This window comes from Octopus sinensis, linkage group LG1 (genome assembly GCF_006345805.1).
Source record: "Octopus sinensis linkage group LG1, ASM634580v1, whole genome shotgun sequence".
Taxonomy (NCBI): Eukaryota; Metazoa; Mollusca; class Cephalopoda; order Octopoda; family Octopodidae; genus Octopus; species Octopus sinensis.
Window position 1 is genome coordinate 101728817 of NC_042997.1, and position 25597 is coordinate 101754413.

The 25597-nt window shown below is 35.9% G+C and overlaps 1 protein-coding gene across 2 annotated transcripts in view; it reads right to left on the minus strand.

The window, feature by feature from the left end:
• The window catches only part of LOC115218014 (nucleolar MIF4G domain-containing protein 1), a 50038-nt gene extending 34112 nt beyond the window's left edge, over nt 1-15926 (minus strand). The window contains exons 1-7 of one of the 2 annotated variants that reach the window (XM_029787763.2): nt 15682-15925; nt 13765-13893; nt 11544-11742; nt 9233-9487; nt 6738-7044; nt 5064-5263; nt 2669-2781 (exon numbers count right to left, since the gene is read on the minus strand). In XM_029787763.2, coding sequence (XP_029643623.1) covers nt 2669-2781; nt 5064-5263; nt 6738-7044; nt 9233-9487; nt 11544-11742; nt 13765-13893; nt 15682-15780 — 1302 coding nt within the window. In that variant the 5' untranslated portion in view covers nt 15781-15925. Of the gene's footprint in view, nt 1-2668; nt 2782-5063; nt 5264-6737; nt 7045-9232; nt 9488-11543; nt 11743-13764; nt 13894-15681 lie in introns of both variants that reach the window. The other variant, XM_036503382.1, reaches the window with a different exon arrangement.
• Between the last annotated feature and the right edge of the window lie 9671 nt (nt 15927-25597).

Consider the following 25597-nt stretch of genomic DNA (forward strand, 5'->3'; position numbering starts at 1 on the left):
AGTAAAATTTCTTTTGAAAGAGAATTGTCCAACAGGAAGTAAGTAGCTTCAGTAGTGTGAAGGAAACATGTTCAAGGAGAATAAAAGATGAGATAGTCACAGTTGGAATGTATATGATTACAAGACTGCTTGATCAGAACTTAACTAGAGTTGAACTATTTTACTTTTGTTTACCAGTGACTTCTTCTCCTTTCTTATCAACAGCAAATATTTCCAATTAGTTTGGTTCATCTGTTGTTTTCCTCCAGACATCTATCTCAGTTCACTGACCTCTCTGGTACTTCAAGTCACCTAACTGGTTATATGCTTCACCAATGCTAACTACTCCTGGCAGTAAATGTATTTAATCTTTTCACCATCTAAGACATGTCCATTCAAACTCTTCACTCAACCAAAAGTCATATTCTCATAAAACTCCAACTGATTGGTGTTATATAGTTAAAGAATACTTCCCAAAACACTCAATGAAAATCACATCTCAGTAACTGAAAGTCATTAATCCATCACTGAAATACCGACAGAAATTTCTTAGTCTCTTGCAAAATTAAGTCTCTACTAGCAATATGGAATACTCCAATTCACTGTATTTTCTGCTCTTATTTCCAATACAAGAAAACACCTAAACTCTACCATCACCCAAAACTTTGGTGATCACTTAAACCCAACCATTAACCTGCTTTGACTGTTTGCTTTTCATTAACTGCAATCAATGTGTTCCAGAGCTAATTCTTATCTTTGCAGAACCCTTTAATCTTTCTCTCTCTCTCTTGCTCTTTCAGAATCTATTCTAATCTACAGAAACACATTAAAGTGTGTGTGATTATCATCAAGGACATTCTGACTCTGTCAACTCTTCCCATTCCCAGTAATTAAAGGCAGTGAAAACAGTTGTAAACAACTTCATAACTTTAAGTCTCTCTCTTTCCCCTCTTTATTGACCACGAATGTAGCTTCTACAGAGCCAAACTTGCCCTCCTATTTCATACACCAGCTGTTGCGCCTAACATCAGCAAAGCCTTAAACCATGTTTGACAGAAGAACCTCCAGAGCATTATACACTGATGAAGCTCTCTCTCTGATCCACATTCAATTAACTCAGGAAAACTCTAAGATTTGGTTATGCCTCTCCCATTTCTTTCTACGTATTTATGACCTACCAACTTGCTGCCACTTCTAAAAGCACATATTCTTCATGTAGATGATACCATCTTTCACTTCTCCTTTAATTACGCACACGTAACCTAGACACGTCATGCCACATGCACATGCCAATTTGAAAATATCCTTCAATAATGATATAATACCTAGGCACAAAGACATAACTATTACTCATCAATGAAACAGACTTGTACTATACTCTTCTCCACTAAACATGAACAATATTCAAATAAAACCTTCACTGTCACAATAATTACTTGACCTCACAGTTTCTGATGACCTCATAGTGGCCTTTTGCATATAACACTGCCAAAACTGCATGAAATAGATAAAGCTTTGTTGATTCTACAAAAAGCAAGAAAAACTCATACATCTGGTACTACATTAAAAAGAAGGTCCAGATGATTAACCAAGATTGCTTCAGCAACATGTTACAACCACTGGCTCACAAATAGGTTGTTTTTTCTTTTTTCTTTCTCCCTCTTCTTTCACTATAATAATGATCTCAACACCTCTAAAACAGCAAGTTGTATACCTACCTCTGCCCAGGTTCACTTGACACACTTGTCCTTCATACAGTGTCTTGTCTCCTAGACCCAACACTATACACACCATGTAATCATTCATCGCAATAACTGAAATCCATTAGAAATCTGTCCCTGTTCATGTAGATGTCAGGGCTGAATATCAATTACATCAACATCACCAGCTTAAAGAAGTGAGACAAAGGTAACCTGTAAAGATCATGGGAACCCTCACCGTTTTCTCTGAACAATAGCATCAAGCTCACTAGCCTCAGGGAGCCTGCAATGGTCAAGGGCACTGTCCCTTGAGTTAGATTCCCCAAAAATCATTATCTACATGTGTTGCATTCTTTACGAGATTATTTATCTGCAGTCAGTCGTCACGACTATGACTGCTCATGGCTTTAGCATAACTTTGATAAGCTTTCTCCAAACTGGTCAGTTTTTCGTTTGGGTTTGCCATTTATTATGATCAATTCCTTTTTGCAATATCTTTGAATCTCAGTCTAGGTCTTCCCTTGTTTCATTTGCCCTTGGATAGTTAGGAGTAAAGGATTTGTTTGAGGAGTCTGTTGTTGTCCAACCTGTGTATGCAACCCAACCAATGTAAATTTCTATTAATGAAGATTTCCATCACAGGAGGCAGACCTGCATGCCATAGAATCTCACAAATAAACAGAAAATTCCCCTTAGAATGAGAGCTTTAAATGAATCTTTTATGAAACTTTTTAGAAAGTCTAATCATGTAATAAAATAAGTCAAACATGCTGAACTAAAAATACGAAAATTCTAATTAAATAATTGGAAGAGAAAGTATTGTAAGATATTTTTGGTGATACCAATATTGTCTGAAGAATATTGATTTTTATACTTGTATAAAAATAGATAAAATATAATTTATAGACATACTATGAACATATGACACTGAGTAACTAATTCATAGAGTACAAAAAATAGGTAAGGAGTTGTAATAAAATCAAACTAACCTTCAAATTAAACATACAACACATCAGAGTAATAACATTGTTCAGCTCTTTACCATTGCTTTTCTTTCGGTATTTATGCATATTTTCTACCAAATTTTGAATTATATAGGCACCTGTGAGTAAAACAGAAGTGAGTGATTAAATATAAAATAAATAAATTATACCATACTTGTATGGTATAATTAAAGAGCTCATTTAAAGATTTAACTTTATCTAATAAATTATTATCATCATCATTTTAATGCCCGGCAAAAGTACCACTGATGCTATATTTCTGGTAAGGCAACTGCAGGAGAAATATCTAGCCAAAGATAAACCTCTGTACCTGGAAACTGGGGATAGATGAGTAGTTGGTAAGAGCTGTATAAGCCCTGTACAAGGATGCTGTCAGTAAGGTGAGGGTTGGCAATGAGTATAGTGAAGAATGCCATGTAGAAGCAGGGGTTCACCAAGGATCAGTCCTTAGCCCCTCTTGTTCATTATATAAACCTCCAGGTAATAGCAGAGGAATTCAAGACAGACTGCCTCTAGGAGCTCATCTATGCTGATGACCTTGCTCTAATAGCTGAGTCTCTGCCAGAATTAGAGACGAAGTTTAGGGTATGGAAGCAATGTCAAGAATTGAAAGGCCTTAGGGTTAACCTAGCAAAAACCAAAGTCTTAATAAGTAGGAAGACTGTTGAATCCCAAATCCCTTCAGGTAGATGGCCCTGCTTGATCTGTAGAAAAGGCATGGGTAGAAACTCCATACGATGTACCCGGCATAAGCTATGGACACATAAAAGGTGCAGCATTATCAGAGGACGGTTAACCGGGAAGATAGATTCCATCACATGCCAGGGGAAGAAACTAGATGTAGTTAATAGCTTCTGCTACCTTTTAGGGTTAGTCTGTAGTGGGGGTGGTTGCTCTGAGAGTGTAGTGGCTAGAATAAGAATAGCTTAGGCAAAGTTCAGGGAGCTTCTACCTCTGCTGGCAACTAAGGGCCCCTCGCTCACGATGAAAGGTAGACCGTATGATGTATGTGTGGGAACTGCCATGCTACATGGCAGTGAAGCATGGGCCATGACTGCTGAGGACATGCACAGGCTTGAAAGAAATGAAGCTAGTATGATCTGCTGGTTGTGTAATGTCAGTGTGCATACACGACAGAGTGTAAGCGCCCTGAGAGAAAAGTTGGGCATAAGAAGCATCAAATGTGTGCCTGAGTGGCTTCCATGCCAGTGGCACATAAAAAGCAACATCCGAACATGGCTGATGCCACTAGCCCCTGACTGGCTCCTGTTCCTGTGACACGTAAAAAGCACCATCTGAACGTGGCCGATGCCAGTATCCATTGACTGGTCCCCATGCTAGTGGCACATAAAAAGCACTAACCGAACATGATCGAAGGCAGACCTTCTTGAAGGCTCCTGTGCCGGTCACATGTAAATAGCACCCACTACACTCTCAGAGTGGTTGGCATTAGGAAGGCCATCCAGATGTAGAAACATTGCCAGATCAGATTGGAGCCTGGTGCAGCCGCTGGCCCTCCAGACCTCAGTCAAACCACTCAACCTATGCCAGCATGGAAAACAGACATTAAACAATGATGATGATGATGATGATGATGATGATTTTAATGTCCATGTTTCAATGTTTGCATGGGTTGGACAGAGTTTATAGAGGTAGATTTTTAACAGCTGGTTACTCTTCCTGTCACCAACTCTCACCTGCTTCCAAGCATAGTAATATTTTCAACAGCCAGACATGTTCTCATGGAATATTAGAAATTTATGATACTGCTTGTATGACAATCATTTTACAACTATCACATGATGTCAAGACAAAGACACAAACACACATATCATGGACTCTCCTATTGTTTGACAACATGTGACTGTTCTGCAATTTCTTGCTGAACATTTACCTGAATGGCAATCAATCACAAATGGACACAATCTAGTCTTTGGCCCACAGGCATGTGTCTCTGCTCTCTGTACTTCCTACTGCAACTACAACGGCTCCTATTCCTCAAAACTGGTTAACTAGTCTAATACTTGCATCACTCATGCACTCCTCACCAACACATCTTATCTCTTGTCACCTTCATTGTGTGCAGCTCCCACTAGCCCTGCTCTAATCTCTGTGCTCAGTTCTTTCTCCCCAGAACAATGTCCCCAGCCTCCCACCGGAATCTTCTCTTAGCTCATGCCTTTCCCTATGTCTATCTGCAACAGTTCAATCAGAACAATAATGGCATCAAACTCACCATCCTCAGACAACTTGAAATGGTCATGGGCAGACTCAGCAAGTGGTAAAAAAACAATGAATGACAATGGAAGCAGCTAATCATGCAGTATTCAATGTATTGATACACTTAAGTTAATGAATTCTCTATCAGTAATATACTTACCAATTTCCTCACCAACATTGCTGTGAATAATAACAATAAGTAGGGCCAGCTCCAGTAGGAGACGATCCAGACTTGACTCCGGTCGAATTGCAGTGCTACAAATGTTTTCAAAGAAGCATTTATTCAGAATAGCTCGACTGTGACAATTGTACATCTCTTCAAGTTGATTACTCATAATTGCCATATTTGCTTCATTAACTCTAAAAGAAAAATCATAAAAGAAAAAAAAAAACATTTTAAAATAAAAATTGTAGTAAAAAAGCTTAACAAGATTCTCATAAAAAAATTATTTTTAAATCTCACAACGTGAGATATTCAGCAACAGTACTTTGTAGTAAAGATTGTTTGCCAACATAACATGGCAGTCCTGGTTTAGGACGAATGTTGCTGTAATTTAGCCCCAGATATTGTTTTGAGCTGAGTTGGGGTGCTAGATTCCCATGTTCGAAAATATAAGGACACAGGTTGTGTCATATAGCCAGCTGGAGACGATGTCTCCTGGAGCTAAATTACAGCAACATTTGTTCTAAACCAGGACTGCCATATTATGTTGACAAACAATCTTTACTACAAGATTCTCATACTTAGATATTTTGAAAGCCTTTCCACAAGTATAATGAAATAACTTGACTTTCCTGAAGATATCATCATCATCATCATCATCATCGTTTAGCATCCTCTTCCCATGCTGGCATGGTCTATGGCTGGATGCCCAAAATACCACTAGTATGTAATGCTTCACCGATAAATATTTCCATCAACCTTAATATATTGGAGGTGGGTGTACAATTCTAGTTGGTAGAATCAGTGAAGTTGTCTTTCTTAGGGATAGAATAGATTTGTCAGATTTACAGATCTGAATATGGTAAATATACATAAAGAAAGAAAAAGGCCAATTTGCTGGCATACAATTTCACTATTTTCTAGTATTGGCAAAAACAAGAGAGACTGAAAACACAATCATGCCTGATGAGAAAAGTTAACTGGAAACAGGCTGTAGGATATATGTGTGAGCTAAGAGAATCTTTAAGTAAAACACATAGCAAATGTAGTAATTTTATCATTATGAGGACTGCTAACAGGATCCTGTTAAATAAGTTTTCAATACAAATAACCATTGTTGAGAAGCAAAGATCTGTAAGTGATACACTCCACAAAAGAATCAATTTTTCTCAAGATTCTTTTATTCTTTTACTTGTTTCAGTCATTTGACTGCGGCAATGCTGGAGCACCACCTTTAGTTAAGCTTATTCTTTGTAAGCCTAGTATTTATTCTATCAGTCTCTTTTCCTGAACCACTACGTTACGGGGACGTAAACACACCAGCATCAGTTGTCAAGCAATGTTGGGGGGACAAACACAGAGGCACAAACACATACACAAACATACACACACATATATATATAAATACACATATACGACAGGCTTCTTCCAGTTTCTGTCTACCAAATCCACTCACAAGGCTTTGGTCGGTCTGAGGCTATAGTAGAAGACACTTGCCCAGGGTCCCTCAAAGTGGAACTGAACCCAGGACCATGTGGTTGGTAAGCGAGCTACTTACCACAGAGCCACTCCTGTGCCTGTCTTTCATCTATCATCTTATGAAGATTATGTTGATAATTAAAAAAGAAACAGGAAATGAAATAATTCAGAAAAAAAAAGCTGCCTACTCACCGATTAACAAGTCCTTTCATTTGTTTATTTAGTTTTGCATCTATAGCATTAGCATCAGATAAGTTCTGTCGCAAGGCTGGAGGTATGTAACCAGTTGGTTTTGAATTCACAACCTTTCCATCAGCGTCTCGTAACCGACCATAAATGTCTTCTTTCAAAGAATCATTACTTTGCTCAGTTAATTTCACTTGTTTTGCCTTTGGCACTGGGACTGAATCATCAAATTTGACCTTTTTTTTTATGGATTTCTCTGAACAGTCTTCTGTTGCTGGCCTTTTCAAAATGGGAGCCTGTTTGGTTTTAGTATCTTGCAAAGAAAATAAAAATCCTCGTTAAATTTTAGATGATACCATGTTAGTTACTAAAACAAAAAATACATTACAATAATTAGAGTAATAACAAAGCAAAAATAACTGTTTTAAAAAGACTTCCCTTATTAAAAATATATCACAAAAGAATAATATTCTTCTTTTATAAAACCTCCCAGAATTTCTATTTTTTAAATATTCCTTTCAACATGCTGAACAAGACCCAAACCCTAGTGCTGCTTTCTCATCTTGCATACATTCATTCTCACATCTTTTGACTTGAGCTACTGAATCTAAGTCTCAAACATCAGTTGTGTGTAAATTCTGTAATAAGAACCAAGTCATCAGTATATTTATGATTCTATAGGGAGCTTGGTTTAATTTCATGAGATGAAAAAAAATACAATAAGTTTACCCAATGAAAAAATATTTTTAATTTTAAAAACTACTTTCAACAAGTTAGACACATGGCTTGGTGGTTAGGGTATTAAGCTCACAATTGTACGGTTGTGGGTTTGATTCCTGGCATGTTGTATCCTTGAGCAAGTTTTTTTTTAATTTCATGTTGCTCTAGTCCACTCATCTGACAAAAATGAGTAGTACCTGTATTTCAAAGGACCAGCCTCAACACAGGCTGTGTCACGCAGAATCTCCCTGAGAACTATGTTAAGGATACACATGCCTGTGGAGTGATCAATCAACAGGAACCCTCGTCCTCGTAACCGATGGAATGCCAATTATACCTACAATCAAGCCAGATATTATTATGTGCTACATTTATTTGGATCTACTCATGTATTGCAGATAAACTGAAATCACTTTTAAGCAGTTGACTTAGTGGGTTTAACATTTCATTTTTTGACAAAACCTTGCTTGTTTGAAAATCTAATCCTCCTCTTTATTTTTTAGATAAATAGTGAACTGATTCAACAACAGAAGTTTCATGAATCAGCAGAATCGTTCTGCCATTGTTGTTTTGGTGCGCACTGGGCACACCACCAACAAAATTGTTAAGTTGACAAAACATGCAAAAGAAAAAGTTTATCATGTGTATAAACAATTTAAAGAAGAGGGAAAGATTAAAGAAATGAACACAAGACTCAAAGTGATTCCAAGTGCAATCCAAAGTTTCTCACTGGCCTCTAACACTCAACTGAGGCCAACCCATCCACATCCATGAGAACTCTTGCAAAGAAATGCAATGTGTCCCTTTCCATGGTGTTCAGAGCTGTGAACAGGAATCTTGGTATGACTAGCTATGTTGGATGACATCATCTCCTAACAGCCAAAGCCAAAGCAATCAGAGCTAAGAGATGCCCAAAGCTTGTCATTCATCAAGCATCAAGGTGCGGGAAAAACTCTCTTGTAAATGGACAAGAAGTTCACCATGGACACTGAAATTCTTAAGTGATTGCATACAACCTTGTGATGTCCCCGCTGTATTTGAGACTAAGAATCCTACCTCTGTAATGGGATTTGGAGCCATGGCAAATGATGGAAGTATCCATGAATCCACACTTCATTGAGTGTGGCTTGAAGATCAGCACAAAAGAGCTTCTGGATAGCCTGAAGAATTCTCTGTTACCTTAGATGGAGTGATAATGTGGTGCTTAACCAGGATTCTGCACCATGGCATAGGTCAAAAGCAACACAGGCCTTCCTTGGTGAGAAGGTACCATTTTTTGTGAGGGCCAACATCTGCCCAGTAATAGACTAGATCTCAACCTTTCAATTACTTTTAATGGGGTGTACTTCAAGCAAGGTCCAATGCTTCACCACACACAAGTGTCAATTGTTTCAAGATCTACATCATGCATGTGACATGCAAAATCAAAAAAGCGGAGGTTGCAGCAGCTGTGAAAAAATTTCATTCTCATGCGGAGGCAGTAATTACTCAAAAGGGCAGCCATATTGAGTGATAAATGTTTTTGTTGTAATAAATGTTACATTAAAATTATATCTGTCTACTACCATTATTTTAGTATTTATAACCAGTTTTAAGCATCATAAAAATTGTCTCAATTTATCTACAAGACCCTGTACTCATGTATTTTCAGTATCTAATTTGTTTTATTAAATCTAAAAAAATATAAAACCTAGTAAAATCTAAAAAAAAAAATATATAAAGCCCAAAAAAGGAAAAATAATTGTTAAACCTCCTCTTAAAAAAAGGAGGAAATAAAGTACCTTCTACAAGTTCTGGAATACTTTCACTGTCTTCATCATCATCATCCTCCTCCTCCTCATCATCATCATCATCATTGTCAAAATCATCATCCTCAACATCATTGTCATCATCACAATTTTCATCAGCCATTTCTGAATCCCTATCTTTCTTTTCATCATCTTCAGATTTATCACTGTCTGAATCAGAATCATTTCCATTTACCTTTTTGAGGGGAAGGCCACAATTTTTAAAATCTCCAGCCACATCAAGAATATCTTGAACATATTTAAAGAACAATAAATTGGGTAACATTTGCTGAATATTAAATACAAAAGTAAGAATGCAAGGTGCAACACCAAGGCCTTGTTTTTATGCACATGCATGTGTATATCCATTTTGTCATGCAAACAACCAATCAACCAATCCCTCTTTCTCTCTCTCTCTATTTATATATATATATTCTATTATTTTTTTCTTTAACTTGTGTTTCAGTCATTTGACTATGACCATGCTGGAGCACCACTGCTTTGAAGAGTTTTAGTTGAACAAATAATCTACCCCAGGACTTATTTTTTTTTAAGCCTAGTACTTATTCTATCAGTCTCTTTTGCTGAACCGCTAAGTTACAGGGATATAAATACACCAACACCAGTTGTCAAGTGGTGATGGGAAGACAAACACAGACACAAGGACATATACACATACAGGGTGTGGCAAACTGATCTGACACATCTGTAGGTTTAATAAAAGTGAAGTAAAGAACAAAAAAAATGTGTGTTTGTTTTTGAAATGTACATATAATGCCATTTTATTTCAAATGGTGCCATTTCTGCTATTTTGTTTCATTTCATTTTCAGTTGCCAACATGACTTGGACAGGTGAGCATCGCACTTTCATTGTGGAAGCATTTATCAAGAACAATGAATCTGTAATTGCAACATGAAGAGCATTCCATGTGCACTTCTGGCTTGGTAGACATGACCCAATGCCTACTTGAAACACGATTCTGTTATGGGTTACCAACTTCAGAGCTAGTGGATATTAGCATTAAAACAAAAATCAATCAGCCGACCTCAGACTGCGAAAACTCTGGAAAATGTGCCAGCAGTAAGAGCTTCAGTTCAACATTTTCCACAACGTTCTGCATGGAAACACGCCACTGCTCTTAGGCTTTCTGATAGAAGTTTGTAAAGAATTCTTCACAAGGAACTGCAAATGCATCCATACAAAATGGTTTTGGCACAAGAACTCAGCGAAAAAGACTTTGAAACTCACAGAGCATTGTGTTTGGAAATTCAACATGTTCCCCATGCAACTCTTGTGTTGTTCAGTGACAAGGCCCATTTTCACCTGTGTGGCAGCATGAATAAGCAAAACTTCTGATACTGGGTCAAGAACAACCCTCGTGAGTTGCATGAACACACTTTGCATTGTCCTTGGGTGACCGTATGGTGTGTAGTGGCAGAATTTGGCAGTTGGTGACCGTACTTCTTCAAAGAAGACAATATCACACTGACTGTGAACTTTGATCGATATTGTGTGATGCTAAAGACTTTTCTGAAACCCAAATTGAATGAAGTTGACGATAGGGACAATGTTTGGTTTTAACAGGATGAGGCAACAGCTCACACTTCTCGATGTGCAATGGGGATTTTGATGGAGGTGTTCTCCAGTCATTTGGTCTCATTGCACAGTGACATCGGTTGGCCCACCTGATCACCTGATTTGAACCCATGCAATTTTTTTCTGTAGGGATACCTGAAATCGCCCTTGAGCCTTTGAAAATCTGGAGCTTTACTGCCTCACTGGGTGTAACAAAATCATGCTTTCAGTACAATCTAACACAGCCTGAACAGCTTCCATCTGCTCTTTCACATAACTGTGCATCAGACTAAATATTATGAAGTCTGTTAAATGCTTTCCTCAGTTCAACAAATTGATTCTTATCTACATGACCTCCACTCCTAAATTTCACACTTTCATATAAAATTTAAATAACATACAATTTGCCATGTTATCCTGTATTAGCTTTACCGTACAGCATCTTCATTAGTCAATCAATCAACTTTTAATACAGACTCTAGTACAATACTCATATTTGTAGTAAATAACAAATGTGCTGTTATACTAGTTATTACAGATAAAACCTTTCTGTATGGGATTATTTCTTTAATTACTCCATAAGCTATCAACTAGATTAAGTGAAATAGCCAACCCATTAACAATATAAAGTTGTAATATAATTGCTATTAAAAACATAAATAAATCCTTAATAACATTTGTAATAAGTATTTGTAATTAAACTATTAATGATTTTTCATTAAAGGATACAGCCTAAGCCATCATCTATAAACGACTGAGGTAGAGTCTTTCTTTTCTTCAGACCAAGCTTCTTTTCAAGTTCTTTAATGGCCTTCTCTTCATTTTTTATAGCTGCCTGATCCTGTCGTTTTCTGATCATTTGTACATTAGTGTCTTCTTCCTCTTCACTTTCCTTGTCATCATCACTCTCAACTGGATTTAATTGTAACTGAAAATAGAAGCAGGTACTTGATCAGACAAAGCCACCAAATAATGTAAAATTAGAGAAAAATAAAGTAGCAACACTTAAATAAATAAATGTTAGTAAAAGGGAAAAAATATATTCATCCATCTTCTCCATCCACTTTTCTTAGAAGGGTTGTTGGGATAGAGTCCTCAGGTACTTCTTCCACTGAGGTTCTATCAGAAGAAGCCATCGTTACACTTTCCAATGTAAATACCAAGTTGGTGCCTGGTGTGAATAAGACCACCACAAACAAACTGCAATATGAAAAGGGTTCAAAAGAAGAGGCATACCACATCATCGGTTGTGTAGGTTAATAAGTGATGCATTTGAATCTTAGGTCTGTTCAAAAATCATACTGCAGTCTCCAGCCAATGCTGGTAAAGAGTAAAGACCCCCTTCGGTCATGAATGACCATGGGATTGCACCTAGAAACTTCCCCTCTGAGGCACAAGTCCGACCAAGGTTGTTTGTTGAAGACCAACAGTCGCCCATGCATACCAGCCTCCCCCCTCCATGCTACCAATGTTATCCAAGGGAAAGACAAAGGCTGATACAGCTTGGTACCAGTGACTTTGCAACTCATTTCTACAGCTGAGAGAACTGGAGCAACATGAAATAAAGTGTCTTGCTCACGAACAAAACATACAGCCTGTCAGGGAATTAAACTCATTACCTCATGATAGTGAGCCCGGTGCTCTAACCATTGAGCCATGTACCTTCACAATGCTGGTACAACCAGCATTAAGCCTACAACTTAATCTGGGAGGTGTGGGGTTGGAGCACAAAGAATGCATGTCCCAAGACCTCCAAGTAGGTCCAGGAGGGAACAAACATTAAGTAAATATATATAATTTTGTTCAACAAATGAAAAGGAGAGCTTCTAACAATGCAAAGAGGTAAGATGATTAACCTTTATATATTTTAGGCACACAAAACCTATCATCAAAAGAAAACAATAAAGAAATGTCTATGTAGACCTTGCCATTTAGATAGCTGAATGGGTAGTAACCCTGCTTTGTCCAGCAAGTGTGATAGCAGAGTAATTCCCCAGAAATCACTGTAGAGGTCACAAGGATGGATTGCTAGCTCAACTCTCAACAATTTCAGTTCTTTAATGTCACTCATTATTTTGTAATGAGAGTAAAGGGTTTACATTATCAAACTTGAAGATGTTTTCCTGGGTTAAAAGTACAAGTTTTATTTATTTTTTTAATACAAATGGCAAATTTAAATATCTTTAAATAATTATTCAAATTTATTATTAGAAAAGATATGAGCCTCATAAACAAATAAAGAATGTCATTGTAGTTGCTTCTACACATACACACATAAAAAAAAAAGCATTTTCTTAATACAGGACAGCATACTTTTAAAGAATGTACTCTCTTGCTTCTCAGGAATAATGGGAACAGAATAAAATGGTAAATATAACACTCAAAGTATTAGAAAATTAATCAAAAATAGAATAAAGATAGTTATAGGCACAGACATTGCTATGTGAACAGGCACATGAATAGCTGTGTGGTTAAGAAGCCTGCTTTTTAACCATATGGTCTCTGGTTCAATCCCACTGTGTGACACCTTGGACAAGAATCTTCTACTACAGGCCAACAAAAGCCTTGTGAGTGGATCTGGTTGACAGAAACTGGGAAAAGCCTGTTTTATATATATATATATATATATATATATATATATATATATATTATATATATATATATTTTTTTTTTTTTTTATGCATGTGTGTACCTTGACATCATGTGATAATTGTAAACAAACAACACCAACATACAAGTGAAGTTATTCATTTCTTCCATGAAAAACATGCTTGGCTATGGGGAGATGTTACCTTACCGAGAAACAGGTAAAGGTTGACCACAGGAAAATCTATCTCAATAAATTCCATTCTGATCCATGCAAACATGGAAAAATGAATGCTAAATGATGATGGTGATGATCAGAACTAGGCAATGTATTTTAGTTCATTAATAACATGGCTGTACATACTTCTTTTAGCTTCATTTTTTTCTTTTTACGTGATATTTTCCTTTTTTTATTTCTCACAGCATTCCTTTTCTTTTGTTGCTCTGCTTCTTCAGATGCTTTAGAATTATCTATATTTTCTAAAGTTGGAATCTGGAAAAAATATGAAACAAACCTGTTACAAGGATTTTTTTTTTTTTTAATTTTGTACTGGTTGTATTAAATTATATTTCACATCTATGAAATTCTTCCAGCTAATAGTGATGAGAGTATTTGCTGAGGTTTAGTTCATTACACCTTCTATAATATTTTTTTTTCTTTTACATCAACTTTTTTGTTTCAAATAATTGATATTAAGCAAGTATGGAGGAATGAGTATATCAAAGAATCAGTCAAGATAAAAGGACTTGCAGTATGTCATATTCTCTTACATTTTGAGTTGAATGACAGCTGGAAATTACAAGTTAAAATGCTAGCAGTTTTTGACAAGTGCACGAACAAGATAGTTGTTAGTCCTTCCATCAAATACTGATGTTGTAGTTGAGTCACAGGTTGCTGAAGGTGTCTAGTGCAATATGTTCATGTCTATAATATTTATTAGTTATCCGAGGTCAACTTTGTCTTCCATCCTTTCAGGGTCAATAAAATAAGTATCATTTGAGCACTGGAGTCAATATGATTTACCCCCTACCCCAAACTTGCTAGTCCTGTGCCAAAATCTGAAGCCAATATTTATTAGTTATAATATTAGTGTCAAAAGTTTCTCAGTCTGGTTCTAATGTCCAGGTCAAGGTTTTTCTTGAGATGTATACTGCCATAGCCATTACCTGTGGTTTTTATAAGCCAGAGAAGAGTTCAAAATTATTTTGACTGGCCATCGCCACTTCAACAACAAAAAAAAAAAGGTTTCTCTTTCCATGCAAGAAAAACAATAAAAAAAATCTGCTCAACTATTCCATACCATTTATGTTCCACAGTCAAAACCCACTTGGCAACAATATACTTTATTCCATCTTAGGTGTAGTTTAGTGATTTAAACTGTCCCTGACACATGATCAAAATATAGCCAGTGGACTGAGAGTTCAGTTTTCAAATTTTTGGCAAGACTTATTATTTTAGGTACTGATGTTGAGTCAACTGACACTATCATCATCCAATATTTGAGACATTATACCAATGTGAAAAAATTAATATTAAATATGAACAAATTTGTTGCATTGACAAGTAAAGCTAATTTGTCATAATTAACAGTGAAGTAACAGAAGAAAATATAACTGTGTATATGTTTGTTTATGTGTAGGGGGTGCTGTTATGTCGCCATAATAGTCAAATTTCCCTAAAACCATATCTTATCGCCTTGAAAAGGAAAGATATATACATTATGTATTGCTAAATAATGTATATCTGGAAAAATGATCAGATGACTAAAGGTATATTCGATCAGAGATGATCTGAGATAAATAACAACAGGAATTTTACTCGGAACAGCATTTTGCTAGAGTGATACAAGACTATGTATCCATTCCGGTTTCATATTGTGCCAGCGATCTGCTGTATTCTTCTAAAAAGTTACAGACCATACATTTATAGAGGAAGAAAAGAAGCAGATGTTATGATCTGAATGCCGTTCCTAAGAAAATTAACAATATTAGTTACATGAAATTGCTCAATCAGGTAATAAAAATTATAAACGTTTAAGCTCTTCTTAAAGCTTGTGAGAAGTTTAATTCATTAGATGAAATTACATTTCAGTCACTCAAAAATATGAAATCAGTACGAAAACGATAAAATTAATTTTCAATAGTTTCTACATTTACTGTCAATAGATAAAAACCAGTAAAAAGTTGAATGGTGGAAAATGAAGCAAAACAAACGACCACGTGTGCTAAAGTGCCGTTTAATTGAGTAAACAAACATAAATATGCAACACGAATAACTCACTTGTTTCCTTTGAGAAAATGCTACGTTTTTCAACTTCTTCAATTTACGAAGAAGTTTTCTATTTTCTTTTCTTTGGGTAACTTTAATAATTCCTTTCATGTTGATTATCAAGATATTCAACGGTGTAATGCGAAATTAATCTCATCATAAAAAAAAGACCACACGAGTTTCTGTTGCAAGAAAGGGGGCTAATGCAGTTTCGCACCTCTCCTTGAAAAAGGGATTTTTTCGGATTCCTACGTTTTAGATATCGGAGATTACGAATATGCCAAAAAAAATTTTTATTTAACCCCCACTTCTCCTCCTTCCCAATTTAAATTTTTTTATTTTGTTTGCTCTAAAGAGATCGTAGCAAATTGACGAACATATGCAAACTGAAATTAAATACAGACAAAAACATCAAAGTGAAAAGAATTTGCGTTTTACTTATGTTTGCCTTAAATAATATATTTGTCAACTAAATGTAGCGGTCCTATAGAAGACGTTGTTACTGTTATTTTTAACCCCAGGAAGACAGTCATGTCTATCTATCTATCTCTTTATACACATATCCGTATCCTTACTGAATTTAAAATTTTGAAAACGTGGTTTCTGGCACGTAGATGACAGGATTTCCGTCATCTAAAACAGGGGAAAAAATTTTTGAAAAAGTTCAAAATTTTAAATGGGAGTTGGGGAGGTGGTTACATTTTTTTTTTTTGCATATTCGTAATCCCCGTCATCTAAAACGTAGGAATCTGAAAAAAAAATTTTCAAAAAATGCATTTTTCAAGGAAAGGTGCGAAACTGCATTAGCCCCCAAGAAGGAAATGAAAACATTTCGAAGTAGTAAAGTGAAATATAAGAACCATTTTGAAACGGGGAAGTGAAACAGACTTAGGGGACTTTTAACTCGTGAATTTTTAAAATTGATATAATATAACAGATCCAGCATTATAATTTTGTGGGAATAACAGTGAAAATACTTAAACAGGAAAAAAAGGTATTCAAAAATCTAAGATACAAAATCAATATTTGCACTCCTATTTACTTTTCATATGTTTAGAAAACAGTGAAAAAAAAAGTGATCTGTAAAAAGTAGCTCTTACGTTTGTTCTCAACGAACAAAAATAAATAAAAACAATAAGACATTGTAAAATTTTTGGACCCCCTAAACAAATTTTGTTCCTGAGCCAGAGCTCGTACCCTCTCAACTGGATCAATAGTAACAACAATTACATTCACAAGCAAGTCCTTATAGGGCTTTCCATACAAACCAAGGAGAGAAAAAAGTGGAAACTGTTATTTCACTAGATATTTATAACATCTTTTAATGGGGTGAGTTGATGGATTATGCTGGTTTGAGTTTGTAGCTTACGCTTAGTGAAATTCTCTCTCTCTCTCTCTCTTTGTTATATATAACATAAATATGGACATAGCAGATAACAGCTAACCTTCGGCCATTTGAACCCTGTTGTTTCCACTACTCTGATTGGTTGGTATTGGCGCAATTTGTCTCTTGCTCTATTACACGCCAATGTGCAACCCAACCAATCGTAGCCTTCTGATAAGGTCCCATGACACAGTTATCTAAATTCTCCGTTGGAGCTTCCTAGTCACTATAAAAGCTAGTCACAACAAACCGTATTTCGTCTTTGGTTCTAGACCTTCTAAGGTCTAACCACTGACCACAGAGCACACAGTCAGTTCCAGTGACAGACTACACCAGCAACAACATGGAGAAACATCAACAATTCATCTAGCAGCATTCAGGACCTCCATCTCCGTCACCGCCCTCATCTTAATGATACCAACAACATCTCTATATACACTGCAACATTTGCTCAGGTTTAACTACTCACTGCTTGTGAATTACTTCACCATGGTTAACAGAAAGTACTACCTGCGAGATCTTCCTGTATCAAATAACTGGCACAGCATAGTAGCCACAACTGCTTACATGACAAGTGATTCAACCGGCTCTGCATTTTAGCCACAACTTCTTGTTATAGAACTTCAACTATTGTGTACCTTACTACGAACTGGTATTTATCTTCATTGTGTCTGAACTTCTAGCGTCCTGTTATAGATTCTTTCTATGCTCTGTATTTTATATCACATGCATACACCCTTGTTTGTACACACATACACATTATGTATGCATGACGGCCTGTCTATTATTATTATTATTATTATTATATATATACTTATGTTGCACACACAGACACACTCTGCTAACACATAAATAAAACCTTTCCCTTAACATTCTATAGTCGTGTTGTCTTTCTTATCCTTCTGGCAGTTGTACTCATTTATCCATTTTTGCTTTTAATGTAAGTGACTGTGTGGTGTATTAAAGGAGTCATTCATTCATCACTTCTCCTTTCGCACGGTCATTTTACAAGTTCCAATTTATGAGTATATATGGATAAAGGAAGAAAGAAAACTAGGAGGATTAAATGCAACAATTTATTCAACCTGAATAAAGGGTAGACAAACAAACTGTGAACATACATTTACTACAACCTCAATAAATATCTCCGATGGACTGTCAGAGACAGTTAAGTAAATAATGTATAGTTTGTTTAGATATTCTTATTAGTACAATAGTAAGGAGTTAAATACCCATTGAATAGGTCAGTAACAGTTAGGTGGTCAGCTACTTCTTGAAGGAGGCCAGTAAGGTAAAGTACACAGGTAGGTGCTCCTGTTTGGCCAGATATTCTTTTGAGCAGTTTAAGGATAGTTATATAAATAAAGCATTGGTAGGGGATCCAGTTTGATAAGACATCTGCAGCAGGAGATGGAATTTAAGTGAAAGTCCATCTCCAAAGACCGGTTTCATTACACTTCCACCCAAATTTTCAATGGTAGTCTCTAGATGAAATTTGTTACTTTGGTCATCATTTCATCCCAGTTATCCCTTTCAACGGCCTGCATCAAAATGGACTCAAGTAACTTAATTAACTGAATTATGGAGCCTGCTAGAAATAGCAGACAAACATCACCTTAAAAGCTATGATAATTCCTGTACTCAATAATATAATAGTATACACACGATACCTGAAACAAAAAATGCTTTTGATCATTTTTACCTGGGGCCAAACAACCACAGCCACACTTTTGGTCCAGCAATAGATTCCCATCAATAAAAACTTACCTCCCCATGAGCCAAGCTACAATAATCACCAGGTTGGTTTTTGCAAGTTTCTCTTCATTATTTTGCCCACAAAAACTCAATTTCCTGAAACTCCAATTTGTTTCCTTGCCTGAACTCAAGTAGGGCATGTCTAAAAACATTCAGTTATCACAATAAAAATTCCAGATTTAAACAACATATACAGAAGCAGTGAGAATAAGATGTCAAATGACTCAAACCAGTGACTAAATGGTTGTTACACAAAGAAGCACTACCAAATCTAAAGACGGTGCAAAAACCAACTGCCCTAGGACATCCCCTACCTGCCAATGGTCAATATCTTGATGGATTTGAGTTGTTCAGAGCCACTCCAGACTTTATAATGCATATCACAAGGTGCAACCAGTTTTTCTTAACTTAGAAGATATAAAACTCTGCTGAGTGTTCATTGATTTTACTCTTGTCAACTTTTCCTTGAAGAAGGACTCTATCTGAAACAGACTTTTCCTCTCCCCATGACAAGTTCACTGTACTTTTTTTTTTGTCAATCTTACAAAATATCATGAGGTGGATGTTATCCTGATTGACATTGTGAGGAATAACATTTGCTTGTAGAAAGACAAGAGCTAGCTTTATCAGAAATTTCAACCAAATTCTTCCATATTCTTTAATTCTGCTTTTAGCTAAGTTATGGACCTAAAAATCTTAACAATACTACCTTTGCATTGCTTCCAGTCTATTGCTAGTTACAATACACATCAACTAAAATTGCCAAACAGAATTTGTACAGCTGACTGTTCACTCTGAGAGATGTGCTCTTCATGTAGTCACCTAGGACTTAGTTTACTGCAGATGCTGTGACATACTTCTTATGCCAATTTGCCACAGATACTGAAGGCCAAGTTAAACTAATAAAATAAGCTGTTAAAGACTACCAATGCAAACATTCCATCTTTTTCAAGCAATCTGTTAAAGAGCTACCTAAAAGATCTCATACTTAGGATTGTATACCAAACATTGATCTTCATCTCATAGCATACAATAAGTCTGTTCTAATATTTCTGATGAATGCGGATCCAATAAATTGGTTTTGTTGTTTCAAGTTTGCTATTTGAGAGACAAGAAAAGCAGGCAGTGTAATGCATAAAGGCATCTTTCATTATAAGATGATGGTTCTGCAGGAGTTGAGGTGCTAGCAAAAACCATCCAGTTTGCAGGAATAGATGATGTTTTCCATGCATTGTCATTTGTCCCCAGTCTATTGTATTATACAAAAAAGCAGCATTTCTGACTTTATTGGTTACCAACCTATCACCTGCAGTTCCAGAATCTTACAAATGATGGTGATCAATATAGGTTCTTCAGAGCCAGATCCACTGCATACATGCTCCCCTACATTACACAACAGTAGTCTTTCATATTTGAGAACTTCATGGTAGGACATACTGTTGCTCTTCAGACAGCAAAGCCTTCGAACATATCTGCTAACTGAGCCTCAGTTTGATTGGAAGTTTGTCAGACCACTCTGAGAAACTTCATATACTGACAGAACATATACATATATATGACACCACATATTGATGGAACACTTACTCTCTGTCTAATTCATATTCTGTTAACCTTTGTGTAACTCACTTTTGTCATACACTTCCAACTCTTAATGAACTACTCAATTACTTCTAGCCAAACTAGCAGCTGATAACTGAGATGATGCCATTTTTCAAATCCAGGTGGTTATTATCCACATATAACAAAACACCTCAAGTTAGACATGCATTTCTTCTCATAACAGAAACCTTCTAAATATTCTCAATGGAAATATGGTAACCTAGTCCCTTTCAACAACACCAAAAGAAAGTTATATAAAATAACAACATATAACACAGTGCCTTTCTGACAAGAGAACAGTTCACAACAAAACAAACTTTTCAAATGTTAAGCCTTACAATTAGTCATATTTACAAAGCCTTTCCTTTAGAGCCAGAAAGTATTTCAGTGTTAAACAGCTGGTGACAATGCATAAGTGTACTTCAAAGAAGCATAATACGTCAAGTATATAGCAGCTGTTACACAGAAATACTCTACACTGCTTTTTCAAAATAGTCATTTGACTAATAGGCAAAGTTTCATTAAAGAATTTAACAACTTCAAAGTTAATTTGTTATATGGTTTCTTTATTATTATTCTTTGAAATTTTGAAAATAAACTAGGATTAGATACCCTATTATTTTTTAGTGTAAAAGTTGACACGTTTTACCTAAGTATTATGAGGATAATTGTTATTAATTATTTTTTATTTAGAACTTAAAAGGCTTGGTGGTTTTACATATCCAGTTAGAAGAATTTGTTAATTAATTTGATAATCCACATTTTAAACTTACTTTTTTTTTTCTGAGATTATATATATAACAGTTTATATATTGCTGTTGACAGTTAACTCAAAATAAATCTTCATAATAATTAATATACTAATTAAAAAAAAACAACTAAAATAAGTACACATAGCCTCAAGCTCAATAGGGTTTTTTCATCCCTTTAAACCATTCAAGCCTGCTCACTATGAAAATGAATTTCTAATATATAAAACAGAGTCTAATTCTCATTAAACCATTCATTCTAGCCCCAATTTATAAGGCAAATTATTATGCTACATTAATACAGTTACAATACCGCAGTTGTTACTAACTTTACCTCATCTTTTATAACTTTAACTGTCCCTATGGTGCTATCACAAAAAGTTACCAGGATTCAGCCATGTTTCCTCATTTTTGCCGTTTCACACTCATATTAAACACTTTACTCAAATCTTTTTCTTCAAAACTGCAAATTTTTCCATACCTCCTTTTTTTTTCTTCCAAGCCAAAATGTTCAATTAAATTTTCAAGTTAAACTGCATTAACTTGTCAACTGTGGGAAGACCTATAAAAGATACAGCCACCCCTCTCTACATACACATATTGTAACTCAAAATAGATAAAGCTATATATATATATTAGAAATATTAAAATTACTAAGTCTCTATAACTATAAGAATGCCATATTAATATGGTGATAACAATTATATATAAATATATATATATATAAATATATATATATATATATATATAATATATATATATATAAATATATATATATATATATATATATAAATATATAAATATATCTATATATAAAGTGTGTAAATATTAGGTTAAGATACTCTTGGATAGAAAAAGTGAAAGGCTGCCCATGGAAGTGGAACCCACATCATTTGTAAATATGAGACATTATACCAAGACAATTCTTCAAATTTCTTCAACCATTTTAAAAGCTTTGTTTTTACCAGCAACAGTTCTATGTTCGTCATCATTTCACGTCCGCCTTCCATGCATGACCAAACCATTAGTGTTCTCTCTTGCACACTGCATCTAATTCATTTTATGCCTAATCTTTTTTTCCATACACTAACATTGTATTGCACATGTATACTGACATTGCACATCCAGTGGAGCATACTAGCTTCATTTCTCTCTAGCCTTCACGTATCTTCTGCATTCAGCGTCCACATCTCATTGCCATGTAGCATTGCTGTTTGTACACATGCATCATACAATCTTCCTGTCATTTGGAGAGACTGTTGGTTGCCAACAGAGGTAAAAGCTCTCTGAATTTCCTCCATCCTATTCTTATTCTAGTGATTACACTTTCCATATATCCTCCCCAACTGGTAATTATATCTCCTACATAGCAGAAAATATCTACTACAGCTAAAGAGCTTCTGGGACATTTGAGAAAATTAATTTCCTGAGTAACTGTAATTTTAATGGCTCCTGTGCATTTTCCACAACACTACTTTCTCTGATAACCTTTCTATTATTATTCCACTCGATCTTCTGTGTATCATCATCATCATCATTACTTAATGTCCATTTTCCATACTGGCATGGGTTGGACAGTTTGACTGAGGTCTGGAGAGCCAGCAGCTGCACCAGTCTCCAATCTGATTTGGCAATGTTTCTCCAGCTGGATGCCCTTAACACCAACCACTCTGAGAGTGTAGTGGGTGCTTTTTACATGCCACCAGCACAAGAGCCAGTCAAGTGGCACTGGCCACAGCTATGATATTGGTTTTACTTGACTCAATAGGTCTTCTCAAGCATATCATATCATCCAAAGCATCAGGGGTACTCTTAACTGGTTCGGACATGTGTGGCTGTGATCTCACTCTAGTTGCCGGATCTTCTTAATCACAGCATATCTCCAAAAGTCTAGGTCTCTTGTCATTGATTTTGTGAGGCCCAACGTTCGAAGGTCATTCCATGTCTTCCTGGGTCTACTCCTTCCACAGTTAGGGAGTGGCACTTCCTCACACAGCTGTCCTCATCTATACGTAACACATGACCATACCCAATTGATGCTTCTTATGCCCAACTGTTCTCTCAGGGTGCTTATGCACACTGACATTACACATCCAGCATATCATACTAACTTCATTTTCTTTCAAGCTTACGCATGTCCTTAGCAGTCATGGCCCATGTTTCACTACTGTGTAGCATGGCAGTTTGCACACATGCATCATTCAGTCTATCTTTCATCCCGAGCAAGAGGCCCTTAGTTGCCAGCTGAGGTAGGAGCTTCCTGAACTTTGCCCAGGCTATTCTTATTCTAGCCGCTACACTCTCAGAGCAACCACCCCCACTACAGACTTGGTCACCTAGATAGTGGAAGCTGTTAATTACTTCTAGTTTCTTCCCCTGGAATGTGATAGAATCCGTTTTCTCTACATCTTAAGTGTTTATTGCACCTCTGCATCTGCCACACACAAAAACTATTTTCCCAGTTAACCTTCCTTTCATATTGCTGCATCTTTTGTGTCCGTAGTTTACACTGGGCACATCGTATGGAGTTTCTACCCATGCCTTTTTTACAGATTGAGCAAGGCCATCTACCTGAGGGGGTTTGTGATTTGACAACTTTCCTACTTACTAAGACTTTGGTTTTGCTAGGTTAACCCTAAGGCCCTTTGGTTCTAGACCTTGCTTCCACACCCTAAACTTTGTCTATTTTTGGCAGTGACTTGATTATTAGAGCAAGATATCAGCATAGAGGAGTTCCCAGGGGCAGCCAGTCTTGAATTCCTCTGTTATTGCTTGGAAAACTATAATAAATAAGATGGGGGGGGGTGCAAGAACTGATCCTTAGTGAACTTCTACTTCTACTTGGAATTCTTCACTATACTTGTTGCCAACTCTCACCTTACTGACAGCATCCCTGTACAGCTCTTACCAACCACTCGTCCAGCCCCAGTTTCTGCATTGACCACTAGATAAGGGATTGGGGGACCCTGTCAAAGGCTTTCTCCAAGTCAACAAAAGCCAAGTACAGAAGTTTATCTTTGGCTAGATATTTCTTCTACAGTTGCCTTACCAGAAATATAGCATCATTGGTATTTATGCCTGGCACAAAACCAAGTTGCATCTCATCTAGGCTAACTCTCTCCCAAATTAGTTGGGCTAAGCTTCTCTCAGTTTCCATCTACTGAAACCACTCACAAGGCTTTGGTCAGTCCAGGGCTACAGTAGAAGACACTTGCATAAGGTACGATGCAGTGGGACTGAATTCAGAACCATGTAATTGGGAAGCAAGTTTCTTATCACACAGGCATGCCTTTGCCTAACCGTCAAAAAATTGCTATATACATTTCATTTTCTAAATAAATAAAGAGAAATCTTGGACTTCATCAACATAATCTTAATCTGTAGCTTTGAAAGAATCATAAAAGGTATGCATTATTAAAAGTTATGAAGAAATTAGGTGAGAGTGGCATGGGGCACTAAACTGTAGTCATGCTTATCCATACTCATAAAGATAGTCCTGCAAATTTCATCTTAAAATTTTCAGAGATGTACTGGCAAGTGATTTGATCTGAGATTGTGTCTTGAAACTGTCACAGTTACACTGACCCCAATACTCAACTGGTACTTATTTTATCAACCCTGAAAGGATGAAAGGCAAAGTTGACCTTGGTGGAATTTGAACTCAGGATGTAAAGACAGACAAAATGTCACTAAGCATTTTACCCAGTTCAGTAATGATTCTGTCAGCATGCCAACTTTTCAATAATAATAGTTGTGCACATATTATTGTGATTCATGTGCTTGGTGTACCCTTATCAAATGGGTAGTCATGATGGGTATATTGTATATCTATATATATTCTTTTATCCTTTTGTATGTTTCAGCCCAAAGGTTGTGGCCATGCTGGAGCACCACCAGTGTAATTACCTTTTCAATGGCTATTCTTATGTGATTGGCTTTATATACAGTTCTTTTTGTAGTAAACCAGTTTCTCTTCTAATTCACATCTTGGAAAAGTTACTTGAATTTACTATTGCCAATTGCAAAAAAGTAAAAATATTAAAAAAAAATTTTTTTATAGAAAAAAAAGTCATATTTATCATGTAATAATTTCTCTAAAATGAAAGGATAAAAACATCAACTTTTATTAATATCACAGTAAAATAAAAAAATACTCAAACCTAAGAAATGTAAGTACAAGTATTAAAATGTTACAACACATAATGTTTTAATTTCTAGACAATCTTTTCTAAAAACCTTTTCTTTAGTTGTATTCAACCAATTTCTTATTTCATGGAATTATAAAACAATGTAGTAATACATTATTCTTATGGAGACACATACATGCATATCTACAGTTGTAATGATTTACATTTTTGTATATAACAGTTGCAATTTAATAGTTAATGAAATGACAATTATACAAAAATAAATTGCATCAGAAATTAAACAATTTCAATAA